The 17,243-nt window shown below is 40.1% G+C and overlaps 1 protein-coding gene across 1 annotated transcript in view; it reads right to left on the bottom strand.

The window, feature by feature from the left end:
* TIAM2 (TIAM Rac1 associated GEF 2) overlaps nucleotides 1–17,243 on the bottom strand; it is a 98,502-nt gene that overhangs the window by 52,175 nt on the left and 29,084 nt on the right. Inside the window, exons 7-12 of the mRNA XM_086743243.1 lie at nucleotides 13,196–13,381; nucleotides 11,809–11,955; nucleotides 8,174–8,236; nucleotides 3,316–3,483; nucleotides 600–701; nucleotides 40–121 (exon numbers count right to left, since the gene is read on the bottom strand). Coding sequence (XP_086599369.1) covers nucleotides 40–121; nucleotides 600–701; nucleotides 3,316–3,483; nucleotides 8,174–8,236; nucleotides 11,809–11,955; nucleotides 13,196–13,381 — 748 coding nt within the window. The remainder of the gene's footprint in view (nucleotides 1–39; nucleotides 122–599; nucleotides 702–3,315; nucleotides 3,484–8,173; nucleotides 8,237–11,808; nucleotides 11,956–13,195; nucleotides 13,382–17,243) is intronic.

The following is a 17,243-nucleotide window of genomic DNA, read 5'->3' as shown; positions in this document are numbered from 1 at the left end:
AAAATAAAAATTCCTGAGAGCTGTTTTGGTTAAACTTACCAAAATCACTTATGTTTTCAGTCTTTGTAAGATGAACATGATAAACATTTAATGGACAAATTTCTATTTCATCATACACCTGTAGGAAAAAAAAAAACAATAACAGAAGTCATCAAGTTATGAAACCACAAGCATCAAAAGCTAAAGGGTTTTTCCAGCATGGGAAATAAGCACAACTTTCTTTGCATCAATAAAAAGCCAAAATTTGCTGTCTTTACACAGAGAGCCGTGCTACTGTGCAAGCATCACTGGTATCAGTGCGACTAAGTGCAGAGTAAGCTAAACATAGAAAATCCAGCCTAGAGTAGAGACTGACACTTTGCTTTTGTACCAGAAGCCCCAGTTAAGTCTTCAAACAGTTCTTGAAGAGAATGTTTGTAGTACCTAGCCACTCAAATGTCAGCATAGGCATGGACTGTGTGAACAAGGATGGCAGAATGCAATCCAGGAACAGATCTAAAACAAGGTTTTAAAGCTAAATCACACGTATTCATAGGTGATAATTCAACTGTAGCTACAGACATCGCAGAGCTTTATCTAAAAGGAGTCACACTTTCCTGGTCTACTATGTATTCATACGGTTCAGGAGCACAATACTCAGTATTTTCATCAACCAGTCTTCTGAGTTGTAGGCCATAGTGTCTTGGCTCCAGCTGTTTCATCTAAGGAACAAAGAGAATGGGGTTTGGAATTCGTTATTTTTTTCCAGAATCCCAGAAGACAAAGAAGTGACACACATGCACAAAAAGCTCTTTAGGAATCATGTAAAAGCAATCCTCAATAAGTAATTTTCTAACTATTCTTGTGGTACAAACAAAACTAGCTGCATTGCTTAGAAGATAAGGTTCAAGTGCAATTTCCATTTTCCTTTACAATCCTCCCAAATCCTTTAATAAATACTACGTCTTGGCTATCAGATTAACTGAAAACTGCTATATGTTTCCAAAGATATCACAACTGTTTTCTTTTCTTTTGAACTTACACTCACAACCATCTTTTTCTGTGGCTACTTTTAATGACTCAGTTCTGCTCAGCAACTTTTTCTTCTGATGTAGAAAATGCATATGCATGTTAGGAGAGGGGATAGGAAGCAGGTTCCCTACGGGTTTGCCTTTATTGGATTTTATTTTTATTGCTGGGTTTCATCTACGATCAGAGAGTTTCACCTATTTCTTTTCACCACGTGAGGTCAAAGCAAAAATCCTGTCTCAACAGGAAGCCAAAGGGAAATAGGAACATTCCCAAAGGATATTAGCCTGAAAATGTTGAGCCCCTGACGGGAGTCTCTCTGAAAATCAGGATGCTGGTGAGACCACTGCACAAAACCATTTCATTTTAGCATATTAATAGAGCAACATCACTAAAATACGAGGAAATAACATTTCTAAAACAGGAGGAATGACTGCATCCCTTAGGGTTACTTAACTTCTTTGATTACAAAATCTAAATCCACTGAGTAACTAGTATTTACCTTAACATTTTATTATATGTAACAGTTTAGGAGTTGCATATGTTCTGTATCCTCAACAATTTTATTCAAATGCACTTTTTTTTTCTATATGTGCTATCCAAAAGCCTCAGATGGAAAACAAATGAGAAAAGCATAAAGCACATAAAGCATGAATAAAGTAACAAAAAACAACAACCCCTTTGAACTTTATCCTTACACACATAACATTCAAACATGTTCTGTTAAGAAGAAAGATTCCTTACACTCACCAGAGCAGAATGAAAATGTAAGAAGGAAAAGAACCAGGACAGATGAGCAGAAAGTATTCAGCATTAGAGAATGCTTATGAAAAGCTTTACACACAGAATAGAAAGAAAAAATAAAACAGAAAAATGTTTAAGAAAAAAAGAAAATCAAATACTTTAGAACTAAATTTTCATGAGATACAGACATTGAAAAATTAAAAGTCAGCTTTACAATTAAAAATATTTTGGAATGATGGAGTAAAAGAGGTAAGGAACTTCCTTTTCAACTTCATTTTACATTTATAAATTTTATTTCCTCTTTCTGGCGTCTTGCATGTCACTGCAACGACTTCCAAATGTTTCAGCTCTACCGTGCCATCTGGTGGTCACATAACGTCTCATCCCTTTAGCCTAGCAAAGTTAATTTTTAAGTAAAGCCAGGCAATAAATGGTGCCTCCAGGATTCATTTCCACCAGCAAAAGAAACAAGATGACAACTTATTCTCAGTGATGCCACGGAGATATGTTGTGACTTCATTAAAGCAGTGTGCTTATGTTGATTTAAAAACTATAGTTAACCATAGATTTTTAAAAATTTGTAAAATTTAATAATTTTTGTTGTTGCTGTTTACATTACCAGGTGGTAAGAGTCTGGGTCTTTTCCTCCAACAGAAGCCTCAAAATTCATTAACTTTGAGCCAGCTGAAAGCTCACCTGAAAGTTCACGCTAACCTATGCCAAAAGCTACAGCTGGATTTTGTACAGAGCAGGACTTCTTTTTTTTTTTCCTGTTTTTCCCCCTTGCTTGTGAAGTAAATAAACTATATTTACCAGTTGTTAAAAAACAGAGTTTGGGAGTAAAACGTTAATTTTTAAAAAAACCTTGCTTGAATCATGAAGTTAGAGCTAAATTCAAGCACTGACACGTGCAGACAAAGGTGTAAGGTATGTTGTGATGTTCTAGAGGCATTGGTCTTTTGTCTGGAGTTAAAATCAGTACGTTACCTTAAATCCATGACTCAGTTTTCTGTCCCAAGATCTACAGCAATCCCTCTCAAATTGCTGGCACTGACTTTCAGAAGGGAATGCACTCGTTGAAATTCACAAGTAGAGCTGGTATTTAATTAAAAGCTTAAAAGGGTCCTTTAAGTAGCAAACATACGATAGCCTTTTTCACAGTAGTCTTACATGTTTAAATCTCCTGGCATTAACTCAACCATTCCCCGTTACTCCTCTGTAACTAATTGGCACAGAACAACTGGGTTTGCTGCAATGACAATGTAGAGTTGAATGGGCTGAGATTTCTCAGAGGCTGACTACCTGGGAAACCATCACCGCTCTTTAAGTATTCACTGTGCACTGTCTCAAGCAACGCTTCTTGAAAACCTTTCCACAACCCTGCTACCTTGGTTACAATACATAAATAACACAACTGAAGGAAACAAAGCAATGTGACTTAATACAGTGGCAGGGAGATGCTTGTATTACGCTCTCATTATTTAGGGATTTTCTGATCGATCACGTTACTTCTCAAATCCACAGCTATTAAACAAGGTGCAATTGTACATGAAAAATTAGTACCTTGCATGCCAAAGACAAAACATCTTCCACCTTGTGCTCTGGTTTGAGCGTCAGTGCCACTCCTTGGCCATCACAGAAGTGAACATACGTCTGTGTTTCCCAAGCACTCTCCTTCTGGATGCTCTCTGGCACTGAGCAGTAGGCATTCAGAAAATCATCGACTTGCTGCTGGGAAAAAGAGAGAAATGTACAACTTATGTGGATGTGGCAAAAATCCCGTGAAGTACAACTACATCGGCAGTTGGCAGTGGATATGTATTTGGACACATACTGTGTATCACCCCATGACAAGACAGGGACAAAGTTCTGTTACATGCTCTCATTCTCTATCAAAGACTTGATTTTTCTTGAGAAGGGAGGACACTTCCTCTGCATTCCCATTATGGGCTTTTATACCTTTACCTCATACTAATTGTTGATTTAACTCTGAGGGAAAATATGTAGCTATCTGATATATATCTGATAGCATGAATAAATTCTTAAGAAGAACTGACTACTACAATTTTACCTAATTAACAAGTGCAAAAAAAAAAAAAAAAAAAAAAAAAAGGGAATTACCGTAATTTTGACAGAAAATCATAACATAGTAAACTTCCAGCAGAGAGCACTGTGGAGCAAGGCTTGCCATAACATAATAAAGGACTAAAGCAGGAATAAAGCATTCCTATTCTACTTACAGTTTAAGGACATATTGTTTCACAGGTAGCACGGCATATTTGCCTGTTGACCATTTTGCTTCACATTCACCCTCGTTCCAAAGCCACTCTGCCTGATTAAATAACAACATCCCCTCTGAATAATAAATTCCCTGTCGTCTTCTAATCATTCATTTTCACACTTTCTCCTGTACTGCACTTCAGGCTACACATTCCAAAGGAAGTCACACAAGAAGAAGAAAAACACTGAGCTGTTCAGAATTTGGAGTTTCACTTATATATTTGGGTCTGTCTCTTCAGCACATCACTCAAATAGCCACACCAAGGCATTTACGTTTACGCAGACAGGGTCCCTCAATTCCCCTGATAGTCAATGGGAAGGGACAATAACCCCATAAAGTGGCAGAACTACCACCCAAAACATATCTTACGATATCCTGAGCTGTTCTCAGGAGTGCCTACTTCCTTAATGCTTTTACTTTGTGTTTATTTTTGTTTGTTTGTTTTTGTTGCCTACATAAAGCCCCTTGATTATGCAATTCTTCCTCCCGGCTCTGCAGGGACACCAGCCCAAGGGTGCACTGCAATGAAAAGCTGCAGTAAAATCACTGCACAGAGACCTGCTGCAGGCAGCAAAGTTATTGACAACGATCCGCCAGTAGCAACAGAGAGACCAATATTATTTTGTTTTATCCAAGTAACAACCGTGGCTGTGAAAATGATGTAGTAAGCTATCCTATTCAGGTAATTACCAAACAATGCAGAAATGCAGGTTGCAGTCAACCCAGAGTACGGCACAGCAATAATTTGATGCCAGAGTAACAATGGTTTTGGCACAATAATCAACTGTCCCTTTTAACTAGTTGAAAATGAAATTTCAATTACCAGAGGTCCACGGAAATCCTACTAAAATCCAGCAACTATTATACATAACAGGAATCCTGTTATGCTACTGCAATTAATGGAGCGATGAAATCTACGCCAGGTGAAGTTTCACCTCAGTGGCTGTGGTTCCAGACTCTTCATAACACTGATGTGGTTGAAGAAGATAATTCCCATAGAAGCACGGTCGTCTCAGAAAGCACTAAATCAAGTGCCTGGGAATAAACGCTGACCTCCTTCCACAGCATAAATAACAGAAAGGAGAAAGGGCAAGGTAGGCAGGCTGCAAGAGCTCAGCAGGAATCAGTCTGAATTCTCCAGCGACTTCCTCCAGGGAAAATTGAAGCTATACTGCCTCAGCTAGGGAGATGCTCCCAGCAGCTCAGAGGTTTCTAACTACCTCAACGGTTTATTGCTCTGCAACAGTAGTTCTTCAAATCTATCCAACAGAAATCTCTCTATTGCCAGAGACAAAAAAAAAAACCAAACCAACCCAAAACAGAGGATGAAGGTGGTGAGAAATAGGTTTAAGGCCACCTTCTTCCAGAAGCTTTTAAGACAGGACAGAAAGTTCTGCAGCCAGTGTGAGATGCTTTCCTTTCCTTGTCAGGTACGCTGGTGCTCAAGCACACACCTTGAGATAAACTCGCCTCTGTTATTAAACACGACTATGTTCCTTAACTGCAGTCAAGGTACTCTTGCTTTATCCACATTTTCCATCTCAGAAAATCTGACACGAAAAGAGATATTTTTTTTTCCTGTTATGCCTGCAGTGACTAATTCTACAATAGTTCATTCATTCATTGCCACATAAAGTTATAAAAACCCATCCAATTTTCCAGAAATAGGCGCCAGGGTTTGCAGACTCTCACACGTTGTGCCACAGGGCTGCTGCAGGACCAGTAGGTTACTTCATAATTTCCCCCCACTATTTGCCTCTGTTTTTATCCTCCTTTTCAGGGAAAATACAGCCTCCCTGGCAGACTTCACTATTCGTGATTCGCTGCACTCCTCAGGTAGCATTTTATAAAAGTCTTGATGCTGTTTTTGTTTTTCTTTTGAAACCAGCCAATGGAACTAGGCTGATGCTAAAGTAACGGTTTTCAGAGTTATGATGAATCATTTCTGAGTTGTCGTATGATTCATCAAAATGTCAGGATCTTAAAAATGCCCACGCTGTATTTAATTTCCATTTTAAAAAAAAGGGTTTAGAAATACGGTTGAGATAATAATAATAATAATAATGTTTTTTCTAGAAATAAGGTTAGGCTCCAGAGCTCTGCTTCAGCATCTGAACTGGGATGAGTTTTTTCAGTCTCGAAACACTACCTGGCTAAACTTTGTAAAAGCTTGGCCCAAAATCTGCAGCGACATTGTCCCCCACCCCAGTCCCCTCTGCTCGAATTTGGAGCAGGCTGCTTTTATCCAGCAGTTGCAGAGAACATATAAATCCTGTTGCAAGCGCTGGGTCAAGAAGCCAGACCTTGTCCCTTCCCCGACATGGCACCAAAGGGAGAGGACTTCATTCTGCCTGCTCCCTGGCACCTTCAAAACCTTTCTGTCTCCTCAAAAGGGTTCAGGAAGAGCAAACGCATTTATTACGTGGAGACCCACCACAGAGCCCGCTGCACAAGGCAGAGCCATTGACAGCCCTGTCACAGCTTCACAGCCCTGTGGGAGACACCTTCAGGGGGTGCACTCAAGAGATTTTGCCTCTTTCACAGATTTAGGAGGGATCAAACCTTTCCATGTTTTAAGACAATTGGACAGGAATGAATTGTGTTCGCCTGAGGTGGGAAATGGATGCCATCTCACACCACACCCAATGGTTCATTCTGGAGTAATTTTTAAGTGTTCTCTACAGGAGATCATTTCACCCAGAAATCTCACATAATTATACTTTATTTTGAAAAGAGAGGAGTGATTTGATTTAAATACTTTCCCACCACAGGAAATAACAAGCAAGTGGTCAAGTAACTAAGGGAATTCAGGTGTTTCAATATACTTCTTCAAAGAACAGACAAAATGTGAAGATACTTTCAGTAGGCAAAACAGCATTATAGGATTAGCTGCTATCAGTGGGAGATGCTTCTCAGTGGTATAACTTCTGCATAATTACATACTTCTTTCTTACCTAGCCATTAAATGAATGCACTTGATGAGAAAATAAACCATGCAGCACATAATGATACAAAAAAAAACTTATGAGAAATTATTAACTTTGTCCAAACCTTCCTCACAAGATTCATTACAGCTCTTCATTACTGTTAATCATTTTCAAGAGTAATATTTCATTTTAAATGCAGATTTTAACTTTTTGTCTAATGTCTGATATCCCAAACTCAGCTGAAAGGCAACAGTGCTGTAGCATGATTTTTTTAAGTCTCCTTTCAAGCTTTAAACTGCATTAGAGGAATATCCGGCTCAGGGAACAAAAGAGGAAAAGGAACAGGGGTAGATGGGAAGACAAATACCCCTTTGAGTTTGGCACGTGTTGCCATTGGAGAAATCCAGTGACACCATAGAGAAGTCCAGAAAACCCTGTGCCTAAGAGTGAATTTGATTTTTTTTTTATTTGGAGCCTGTACAAGCCTACCAAGGAAGAAGGATTCTGTCTTTGTAAGCTCCGCAGTACACAGACAACACTCAGTGGTCCTACACATATGCAGTTATGAATTTTGGAGCGTCCTGCTTTGCATCCAGACCATGGGACGGCAACATTATCCCCAGGGAGGCAGCGGGAGCTGAGAGTGACCATGACTGATGCCAGGCAGGGACAAGCAGCAGCTCTCCTCCTCCTGGGCACCAGGGAACATCAGCCACAGCTTTTTCCTGGGTAATGCTGTTGAGGGGATGCCACTTCCTCTTCCTTTACTTGGGCAACCTCCAGCTATAAATTAACTCTCATTTCTCTGCTGGTATGCTCCACAGACTTTCATTAGACTTCATGTGCCTTTATACTCAAATACACAGGTTCTGTGTGGGGAAAAATACACCTTGGGTTTCACCATCTGTGAAGGACGTGTTCAAACAAGCTTGGTTCCAAATCTCTCTCAGATAGCATACACACTATAAGGATTAGTGCTGTGAAGAAGCTTCTACGGATTTTTAGAATTTTTTTTTTTTTTAAAGCTACCCTGCATGTTCAGAAACTTACATTAAAGTGGTTTCACTAGCAGAATTACAGTCCTGCCAACTAACACTAACTGCACTTGATGAACCTCTGTGGGGTTTCCGAACCAGCCTCATCATACAATTAGTGAAATACATTCAGGAATTTAAAAACAGGATGGTGCAGAATGAGGATAGGCATATCTTACCTCAGCAGAGTTGGATGAATTCTGGACACCAGCAAATCCATGTCCTCCAGCTGAATCAAAAATCTATGCGAAATATCACAGATAAATAAATAGGTTAAACAAATAAAACCCTTTATTTCTTATCTGTGTTAGGTAATTTCTTAAAAAAAAAAAAGAAAACTAAACAAATATATATCTCTCTCTCTCTCAACCTGCTAAACCCCAGGGGTCTTTTTGTACTTTTTATTGCTTTATGTTGACTAGAAGAAGCATTAAAGAAACATAGATTTCCCTCTATAAAGAAAATTTAAGCAAGTTTTCTCTTTCAGAGTACATGAATATTCACATTCAAATACGTATAAAAGCATTCATGTCCTTATTTTTTCCTATCTACTGTTTAGCAACAAGATTAAAGTCATTTACCTGTAAATTATGCACTATGCTGGAAGTCATAGTTTCACCCTTTGGGATACTGTTAGGTACAGCTACAAATCTCATAACGGTTTAAAGGAACTATTTCAAAACAGTAGCTTACCCTACAGTTTTTCATCTCTTCTAACCAAGCAGTTAGCTTGACACTATCAATGAAAACTTTTAGCTTAGCTTTAAAGGCATACTTGACCCAAAACCTGCACTATTAAGCAATGAAAATAGCTGAACTACTGTGTCTGCTTTGGAAGTGATGTATCCAGAAACTGAGACTTATGTTCCCCATCTGTTTTGAAAGCTTAACTACTAGAATTTCATAAAGGTGTTAGGCTTATTAATGGAATTGTAAAAAATCTAATAAATGGTTATGGATATAATCAGATATTTTGGTGATGAGGGTTGTATAAACACATGGATAGATCTATATACTTTTATACACCATGTTGAAATATGCAGGTAATAACATTACCCTCCCAAATTGCAAATATAAATAGCATTTTTTAACTCCTCCTGCAGTCAACAAATCAGGACAATATCAAACTTACATCTGAGCTTTTTTTTTTGTTTAGTGGGTTTTTGTTTTTTTTTTTTTTTTTGTACTAGCAAAAGCCTTTTGGATAACCCAAGACGACAACAACAAACTCTGCAAATTTCATACAAAATCTACTTTCTGCCACTGCAAATAAAGGGCACCACTTCTGAACTTCCTCTTCCTTGTCTCACCCACAGACATAATCAAAGTATTTTATTGTTTATGTTTTCTCAAAACAGTTTATCATTTAGACACAAGAAAGCAGATAAGCCCTTAAGAAACTGAGGATAATGTGAGCCTAGACATCCCCCATCTGCTACAGTGCAGTTTTATTAACTGATTTGTAAAAGACTGAGCCACTTCATTAATGTTTGCGAAAGCCTCCCAGCATAGAAACTCAGAATCTTTTTTTTTTATTAATACCATAAAATTAAACCTAAGATAAAACTTAAAACTTCCCTGACATAACGATGTTCAAGAATATACCATCTAATTTTGAAGAGTATGGAAGATTAAGACATACCAGCTCCAGTCATGAACTTTAATTAAATCTAAGAAAGCAAGACATTTTTAACCTATTGTTTGACACAGGCATCACAGCACGAGCAGAGAAGTGAGCTCCACTTCTCTGCTTAACCCAGTTTTCCAGTGGGCTGAAAGAGACAACCAGAAAGGCAGCCTCAGGCCTATTCTGATTTTGATACACAATTATGTGTATATACACAAGTCTGAGCAAGGACGCGGCTCCCTTTTCAATCACCTTCTGGGTTCACAGGTCAGTTTTTAAGCCATGCCTTTAAAAATTCCACACTTTTATGGGTATGAGTCACAGCCTGGTGTTATTCATATGCAATTCTCAGCATTTATATTTCCTTAATTTTGTTGTAGGATGTTTCATTAAAAAAAAAAATCAAGAACCTCAACTTGTGGATGAAAATGAACACTTTTTTGGGTCAGCTGGCTGCTGGAATACGGAGGGTGAGGAGCATCAGGAGCACCTCCACCAGCGGCCAGAGCTCCCTCCTCCGTGCTCCAAAAAGCGCTGGCAGGGCAGCAGGAGCCTCCTTTCCACGGACATAAGACTCCCCATCCCTAAGCTCTGCAGAATCCCCTTCACGGGCTATAAGGCATATGGGAGGACTTATTACCCAGTTAAGACTGTGCAAGGAATCAGCTCCGCTGGGAACAGAGCTGAGGGGCAATAACATCCCTTCACTCAGGGCTCTTTATTAATAAAGAAATAGAGGTGTAGGACTCGCAGACCTGCTTCATCTGCTGAGGAACACAGGAAATATTATGTAAAAAGGATGACCTGGAGAAAATCTCTCCTTCAGTTCCCTCTTTCATAAAACAGACTTGAGTTTTATTCTCATTCAATTTCACTACGTAAACACAACTCAATCGGTATGCTAAAATGAGTAACAGTCACCCAAAGAAGCTTAATCCCAAGTGTAACACAGAGGTAAATATTTACCTATTAAAAATACAAACCACTAGACCAGAAAATCCTGATGTGTTATTTTGCAACACTAAATCAGTTGCATCAGCTCTGGGACCATTGCAGTATGTGTAGAGATAGGCTTGTTTAAATATTCCACAAGTAGATTACCAGATATGCAACAACAGCTGATTTTCAAGTGCTGATCATAGATTTTTGACTAATAAAATCAAAACACAAGGGACCAGGAAACAGCAGGAGCAAAGTCACCTAGAGAACAATGCACAAAATACTGCTTTGCAGGAGAAATAGCAGGCAAGGAAAAGGCTAGTGAAAATAGTGATGATGTAAGCGTGGGTGCACCTCTATGCCTTCTGCCTCACTGTCAAGGAAGTCTCTGCTGTTATTTACTTTCTTGTCAGGGAGAAGGCAGCAAACTTTTGTTTCACATTTAATAGGTTTTTTATTGAGAAAATAGAGACTCCTGAAGTGTGAGGTTTACACTAAAGGCATGCATAGGCCATTAGCTTCACAAAGATAAAATGACCCTGTGAGATGCTGTCGCTTCACGAGCAGTAAAGCAGCCCTTCAGCGGGGACACGCATCAGCGCAGCCCCTCTCCCTGGGGCCAGTCCATCCCAGCACATCATGCCTGAGCCAAGCCTTCAACTGGTGTAGACTGGCAGGGCTTTGTTAGCTGTCGGCACCTGCAGCTGGCCTCCGTGACAGCAGTCTTCTCCTGTTTGGCTAAAACGTACTTCCAAGCAGTGCACGTTGCTTTGAGAGGCCATGCCAAAGAGGGCTGTCTTTGCAGCAGTCTCTCCTCTTTTTCCCTTGAAGACTCACCTGTGTCACTCTACATTAAACTGCAACACTACTTCAGAGTCCCAGTCATAAGCCAGCAGAACGCTGCGTTAAGGACTGTGCGCAAAGGCTGTCTCCAAAGAAACCGTACTTCCAAATGGTTTGCAGTGTGCCAGAAGGCAAGTTTTGTTACAAATTCAAACCTGATGGTCTCATACTGCTGATAATAAACTGACCTCTCATTCATCAATCTTATTTACCACAAAGAAACTAAAAATTAGCTATTTACTCTTAACAAGTTAGGCTCCCATTGCATGCCTGCCACGTCTACTGAAACTGTGAATGCAAATTTGACAGACAGATGTCTCCTACCCCATGCACCAACAGCACCTCACAGAATGAGCCCCAACAAAAACAAGCCCTTCTACGTCATCCCCATCAAATAAGACCTACCTGAGTTATGGAAGGTCGCTTTTCTTTTCCTTTTCTTGCCAATGTGTCCAGCCCTTTCAGCGAAGAAAATAAACCCTTCTTATTTCGGACTCTTTGTGACAGAGACAGGGTACGTTTCCTGAGAGCAGCTTCATCCCTGGAGCAGATCTGTTTGAACACAGAAACAGGCCTTCCTATATCACTTTCACAGGAGCAAAATACTGACAAGTTATTTCAGCTTGAGTCATCAAATGAGAGTTATATCTGTTCACCTCAATGTAATATGGCAAGGTGCAAGGACAGTGTTTTAAACTTTCAGCGGTGATGCTTGTTTTGGTATCCCAATGGTTTGACAGTGGGTTTTTTTTTTTGTCATGGGGCAAAATTAGAAGGTCATAGGTAGGGAGGAACTGAGAAAATATTGCTCCGTACAACAAAAGAAGTTAATGAGAAGACTCCGAAGAAGAGTGATAACCTATCATTCAGATATGAAATTGCTAGAGGGAGACTCTCAAAATTGCCAAAACATAGGAGATAAACATGCTATGGCATTAAGTTATTAACAAGCAACAACAGATAAAACAGTGGCAGAGAGAAACACATTCCCTGATGGGACTTTGAGGACTACTATTCAGACTGACTTCTCATGCAGCAAACGTGGTCCACACCTCTCTGCCAAGATAAGCCTCAGAGCCCTGCCAAAGTTAAAGAGCAGAGGCAAACCTGCTACTGCCAGCACTTCGCTGAAAGCCAACAGGGTGATAACAGCTTACAGCAGCTCAGGATCTCCCTCATTTTTCTTTGCAAACACAGGCCACAGTTCTTAAAATGTGTCTTATAATTTGGGATTCTCTCTAGTTTTAGCCTATTCTAAAAATACTTCCTCTTCAGGAGGGTTTCAAAATATTTCTGAAAAATAGAGCCATCTGGGACCTTCAGAAAAGATCAACTCAGCCCAGAGAGACCTGAATCACTTTTGGAAATCTCAGTGTTAGGCTCTTTTCACTCTAAATCACTTAGCTCTCATACACTTCAAACTCTGAACTCAGTGGAGGTGAAATCGCAGTGAAAAAAATTCAACACAATGACTCATCTACAGCTGAAGAATATTTTTGTTTGTTTCTTTTTTTAGAGATAGGTTAGAAGTACCCAATTCTGGAGTCTTCAGGGGCCAAAAAAGTAAGTCATGGCCACATCCTCATGGTTTCAAAGTCCATGTCTGTGGAAGAAATTTTTTTTTTTTTTTTTGCAGTCAAGGAACAGGCAGCAATGGTGAGAAGGGAACAGGGCTGTCTGAGCCAATGCATGTGGGTGTAGCCATGTATTATCCCAGCACAATTCCACATCTCAGTACAATATTAATGATGGCTCTGCATAATGCACCCACGAAAAGTGCACTTGGACTTACCAGTGCATGAAAGGATGAGACGGAGAAAATGCCGAGCCGCCCCAGTGCCAATTTTGAAGGACGACTGGCAGCAGCCAAAAGGCTCTTTGGGTTTGGGAGCTCCCCACCTTGCAAACTGGCTAGGTAACACCGCATTCGGAAAAGGTCCATGTTAAATTTTTCCAGGTTCTGTTCCCATTGTTGGATCTGTTTAGATATAAAAAGGGACAATTAAAAGGGGAAAAACATCTTTGTGGGCTGCACTGAAAATTCAAGCTCTTCCACAAACCCATAGTAAATTACTTTCATCTGGTGGTATATGGATTAGATTAGTTATTCCCTGCCAAAACACATTCAGTCATATTGCGTTACATCAACTCAAAAGATGGCTTGAAATAAAACAAAGCTGGTGGTCTTAAATGCATACTGACAAGATGAACACACTATGAACTTCGAGTAGTTTGATAGCCACAAAAGCAGTTACATAAAACACAACCCTGTGGTTCACAAAGGTGCTTTTTTTTTATTCCCCCCTTCTCTCTCTCTCTCCTTTTTTTGGAGATTAGTTTTGTTTCCTTCATTTTTATGAGCTCAGATTGTATACCTGGCTGGCTGAAAGCAAAGCTGCATCGCTACACTAATGCACTACACAAAGTGAAGTAGCTACACTGACTGGTCCTGCTCATTCTTTACTATCGGCCTGTGGCCTCTTTATTCATAAACAGGAGACAATATTGGCAACACAAGCATGCACAGTTCTTTGTCTGAATAATAGGTTAGGACACATTTACACTAAGGCAAACTGCAAAAAATGAGCTATATATGCCCAATACAAATCACTGGACCAAAAGCAAGAATGTATACATATCCATCATACAATTTTTAAACGTATCTAACACAGGCACATTCAGATGTACCAAACAGCTTAATCCAGTTGCAATGTAAAATTAGGCAAGTGAAGAGATTTAAATGTTTACTAGACAAAGTTCTGAATCAAGACTCAGATGACAGATTTTAAGTATCTGTGTAGATACACACTCACCTACACAAAGACATTCTTACACACTGCACAGAAGTCAAATTTTGCTTTTCAGTCTCCCAGCTTACAGATTGGTAGTTGCAGCTAAAATCTGCCCCACAGTGTACACATAGAATCATAGAATACTTTGGGTTGGAAGGGACCTTCAAAGGTCACCTAGTCCGATCCCCCTTGCAAGGAGCAGGGACATCTCCAACCAGATCAGGTTGCTCAGAGCCCTGTCCAACCTGGCCTTGAATGTTTCCAGGGATGGGGCATCCACCACCTCTCTGGGCAACCTGTTCCAGTGTTCCACCACCCTCATTGTCAAAATTTTTCCTGATGTCTATTAACACACATTAATACCAATAAATAGTACAAATAAAAAGGCAGCTGTGTTCAACAGAGTAGGCAAATTCACACATGGAAAAGCAGAACAGGCATGTCCACTAGGTTAATATACACTAAGTTCAGGTACTGAAGATTGTTAAATCCCCTGACAACGCTGATCTTCCAGTGTCAGCTCCAATCACTGCACGTTGGTTGTTCAGCAGGTGGTTTAGAGCTGCAGAGAAAGTTCATCACACTTCCTCTACCCTGCATTGATTTCATACCTTTCACCGGCACGCCCTGCCTGTCCCTGCGCATACAGGACATTATCACCTTACACTGAGGTTAGCCAAGGTTGGGACAAACACCTTTGTGACTTAGAAACCAATCTGATAAATATAATAAAAATCTCAGGTGAACTATGACCTGCAGGCTCATCTAGAAGCAAAAGCAGTTCAGTTTCCTTATAATGCTGCCAAGTATCACAAGAACTAAACAAGTATCTTGCCTCTTATTTTCAACAATGAAGGAGGGAGCAATGAAGGCGCAAAAAAAGCCCTGTTAACAAAAAGGTGTTAAGGCTTGTACTACAACTGATAGACACCTTACCTAGTCTGGCTTCCTTGCACGTGTGCTCACGAACTGTGGCATCAGTTACGGCTATACTTTTGCAAGTAAGATCTTATTTGACAAGTAGGGTGAAGAAAGGGAAGATATGCTATTTTGTACACCTGTGAATGCAGACTTATAATTTACAGTATGCTAAAAAAAAAAAAAAATCTTTCACAGAATGACTATTAAAATCAAAAGATAGAATTTGCAAAAGCTCTTTAAGAGAGCACTTCCCAAAAGTCCGGGAAAAGGACAGACATATACACATAACGAAGATGCCTCATCTAATCTCTTACCATAGACATTCAAAACCCGCATCCGTTGCACCCTAGAAAGAATAACTATTTTTTCTTGTGTTTATTTGATCATTACCCTTTATTTTGCTTTCTTTATGCTCTCCGACACTCCTCACAGAGAATTTTTCTGCTTGCCAGTACTTTACGCACGGGACGACTCCAATAGGAGGTTTTGTGACGAGCTCTTTCTCTGTGTCAACACCCAACTAGAATGAAAACACGGTTGTCAGCTTTTCACAAAGCCAAAAGCTACAAGTTCAGGTGAAGTCTTTCCATTTGGGATGACACCTCCATGGGTACAGAGCCAAGCCAACTTTGAATAGCTCGGGAACAGATCAAGGCTTGTTCTGGGCACTGCTGGAGTGGAGCATCCTGTCCCCACTGAGCACGAGCCGAACACAGGCATCCTTGTGTTTCTGAGGTCTTCTTCAAAATCTCCATTAAACATTTGTACTAAGTTGTATTTTAAAATAAAGATAAGCTAAGAAGGGGGAGTGGGGTACAACATGAGGACATTCTGAAGAAATAATTGAATTATGGTGTTTATCAGTCACACAGGATGCTAGCTAATCAGCTCCAAAAGCATCGGTAATCACAATGTTACATTTAATGGCATTAGCAAAAGCTGTAGGCAGGGAATTTCTGGGATTGTCTTGTAGTCTTATCAAAACCAGGGATGTCTGGAACCAACTGGAAACCATGAAGCAATACCAGCTGCTATTTGTCTAAGCCTTTTAAACTATGATAATTCTTCCTAAAGATTTATATTCTTGAAGACTAAATGGGGGAAGCACACAAATAAAAAAGCAACAACTTCAAAGCACAGTATGACCTGGTCCATGAAGTTAATTTACAGCCTGCAGACTAGCTGCTGCAATCCTTATTCTGCTATTGTGTGGGGCAAATCTCTGCCCCACTTCAGAGGACTGCCCGAAAGATGGCTCAAGGACTTAACTTCATCACGCACAGACAAAATTGCCCTTTTGAAATCCGCTCAGAAGCAAAGGGTTTTCCCTTTGTGCATGCACCAGACAGCTGTAAGAGCAGGAATGGGTGACAAAGGCCAACAGCAGCATGAAACGAGTCCATAAAGAGATAAGAGATATGGCCCGACGTGAGGCACGCCAAAACAAGCAAGCACACGTGAAACACTCCCCGCACGACCTGCTCAGCTGTTGCTCTTGCCTGCACCGCTGGCTACAGCACCCTGTTTAAAAACATCCATGTGAATTTCTAGGAAAAGCATTAAAGGCTTCTCCTAGAGGAAAGGGAGGATGTCGTTCTCAGCACAGGCAAATGTTAGGCATGGATTTCTGGGTCTAGTGGTCGTGTAAGAGCACCTGGGAGAAAGACAAGGAGGGACCACTCAAATGAATGTAGTCAGCCTAATCGGATCCCTGTAAGGTAGAGATAAATAAGAGGCTGTGGCAGACAGATAGAAAGGAATAAAATGTGGGAAGCCTTAAGAATCAGGGCCAGGAATCACTTATCCTGGGCCACCAGGAGAACTCATGCAAGGAAGCCTGGTGCAGGGACAAGACAGTAATTACGTGGGAAACACTAAGCGAGAGGATGAGCTTTTGCATCAGAGACTTAGCTCAGGAATGAGTTTTTAAGAGTTAACATACAAAGGAACATCAGCATGGTACTTTTGGCAGTACTTTAGCAGTAATGATAATTTTCAGAACATAAATAGCCAACTCTCCTCCAGGTTAGTGAAAAATCTATTCAGACACTAAGAAACAATTGTTAATTAATTATGTACACAAACATATGAGATAAAGGACAATGCTCAAAAGCAGGTCTCTGTTAA

Source organism: Chlamydotis macqueenii, chromosome 3 (assembly GCF_036417535.1).
Source record: "Chlamydotis macqueenii isolate bChlMac1 chromosome 3, bChlMac1.mat, whole genome shotgun sequence".
Taxonomy (NCBI): Eukaryota; Metazoa; Chordata; class Aves; order Otidiformes; family Otididae; genus Chlamydotis; species Chlamydotis macqueenii.
Note: the sequence above shows the minus strand (reverse complement) of the source record. Positions and strands in the feature narration are given on the sequence as shown.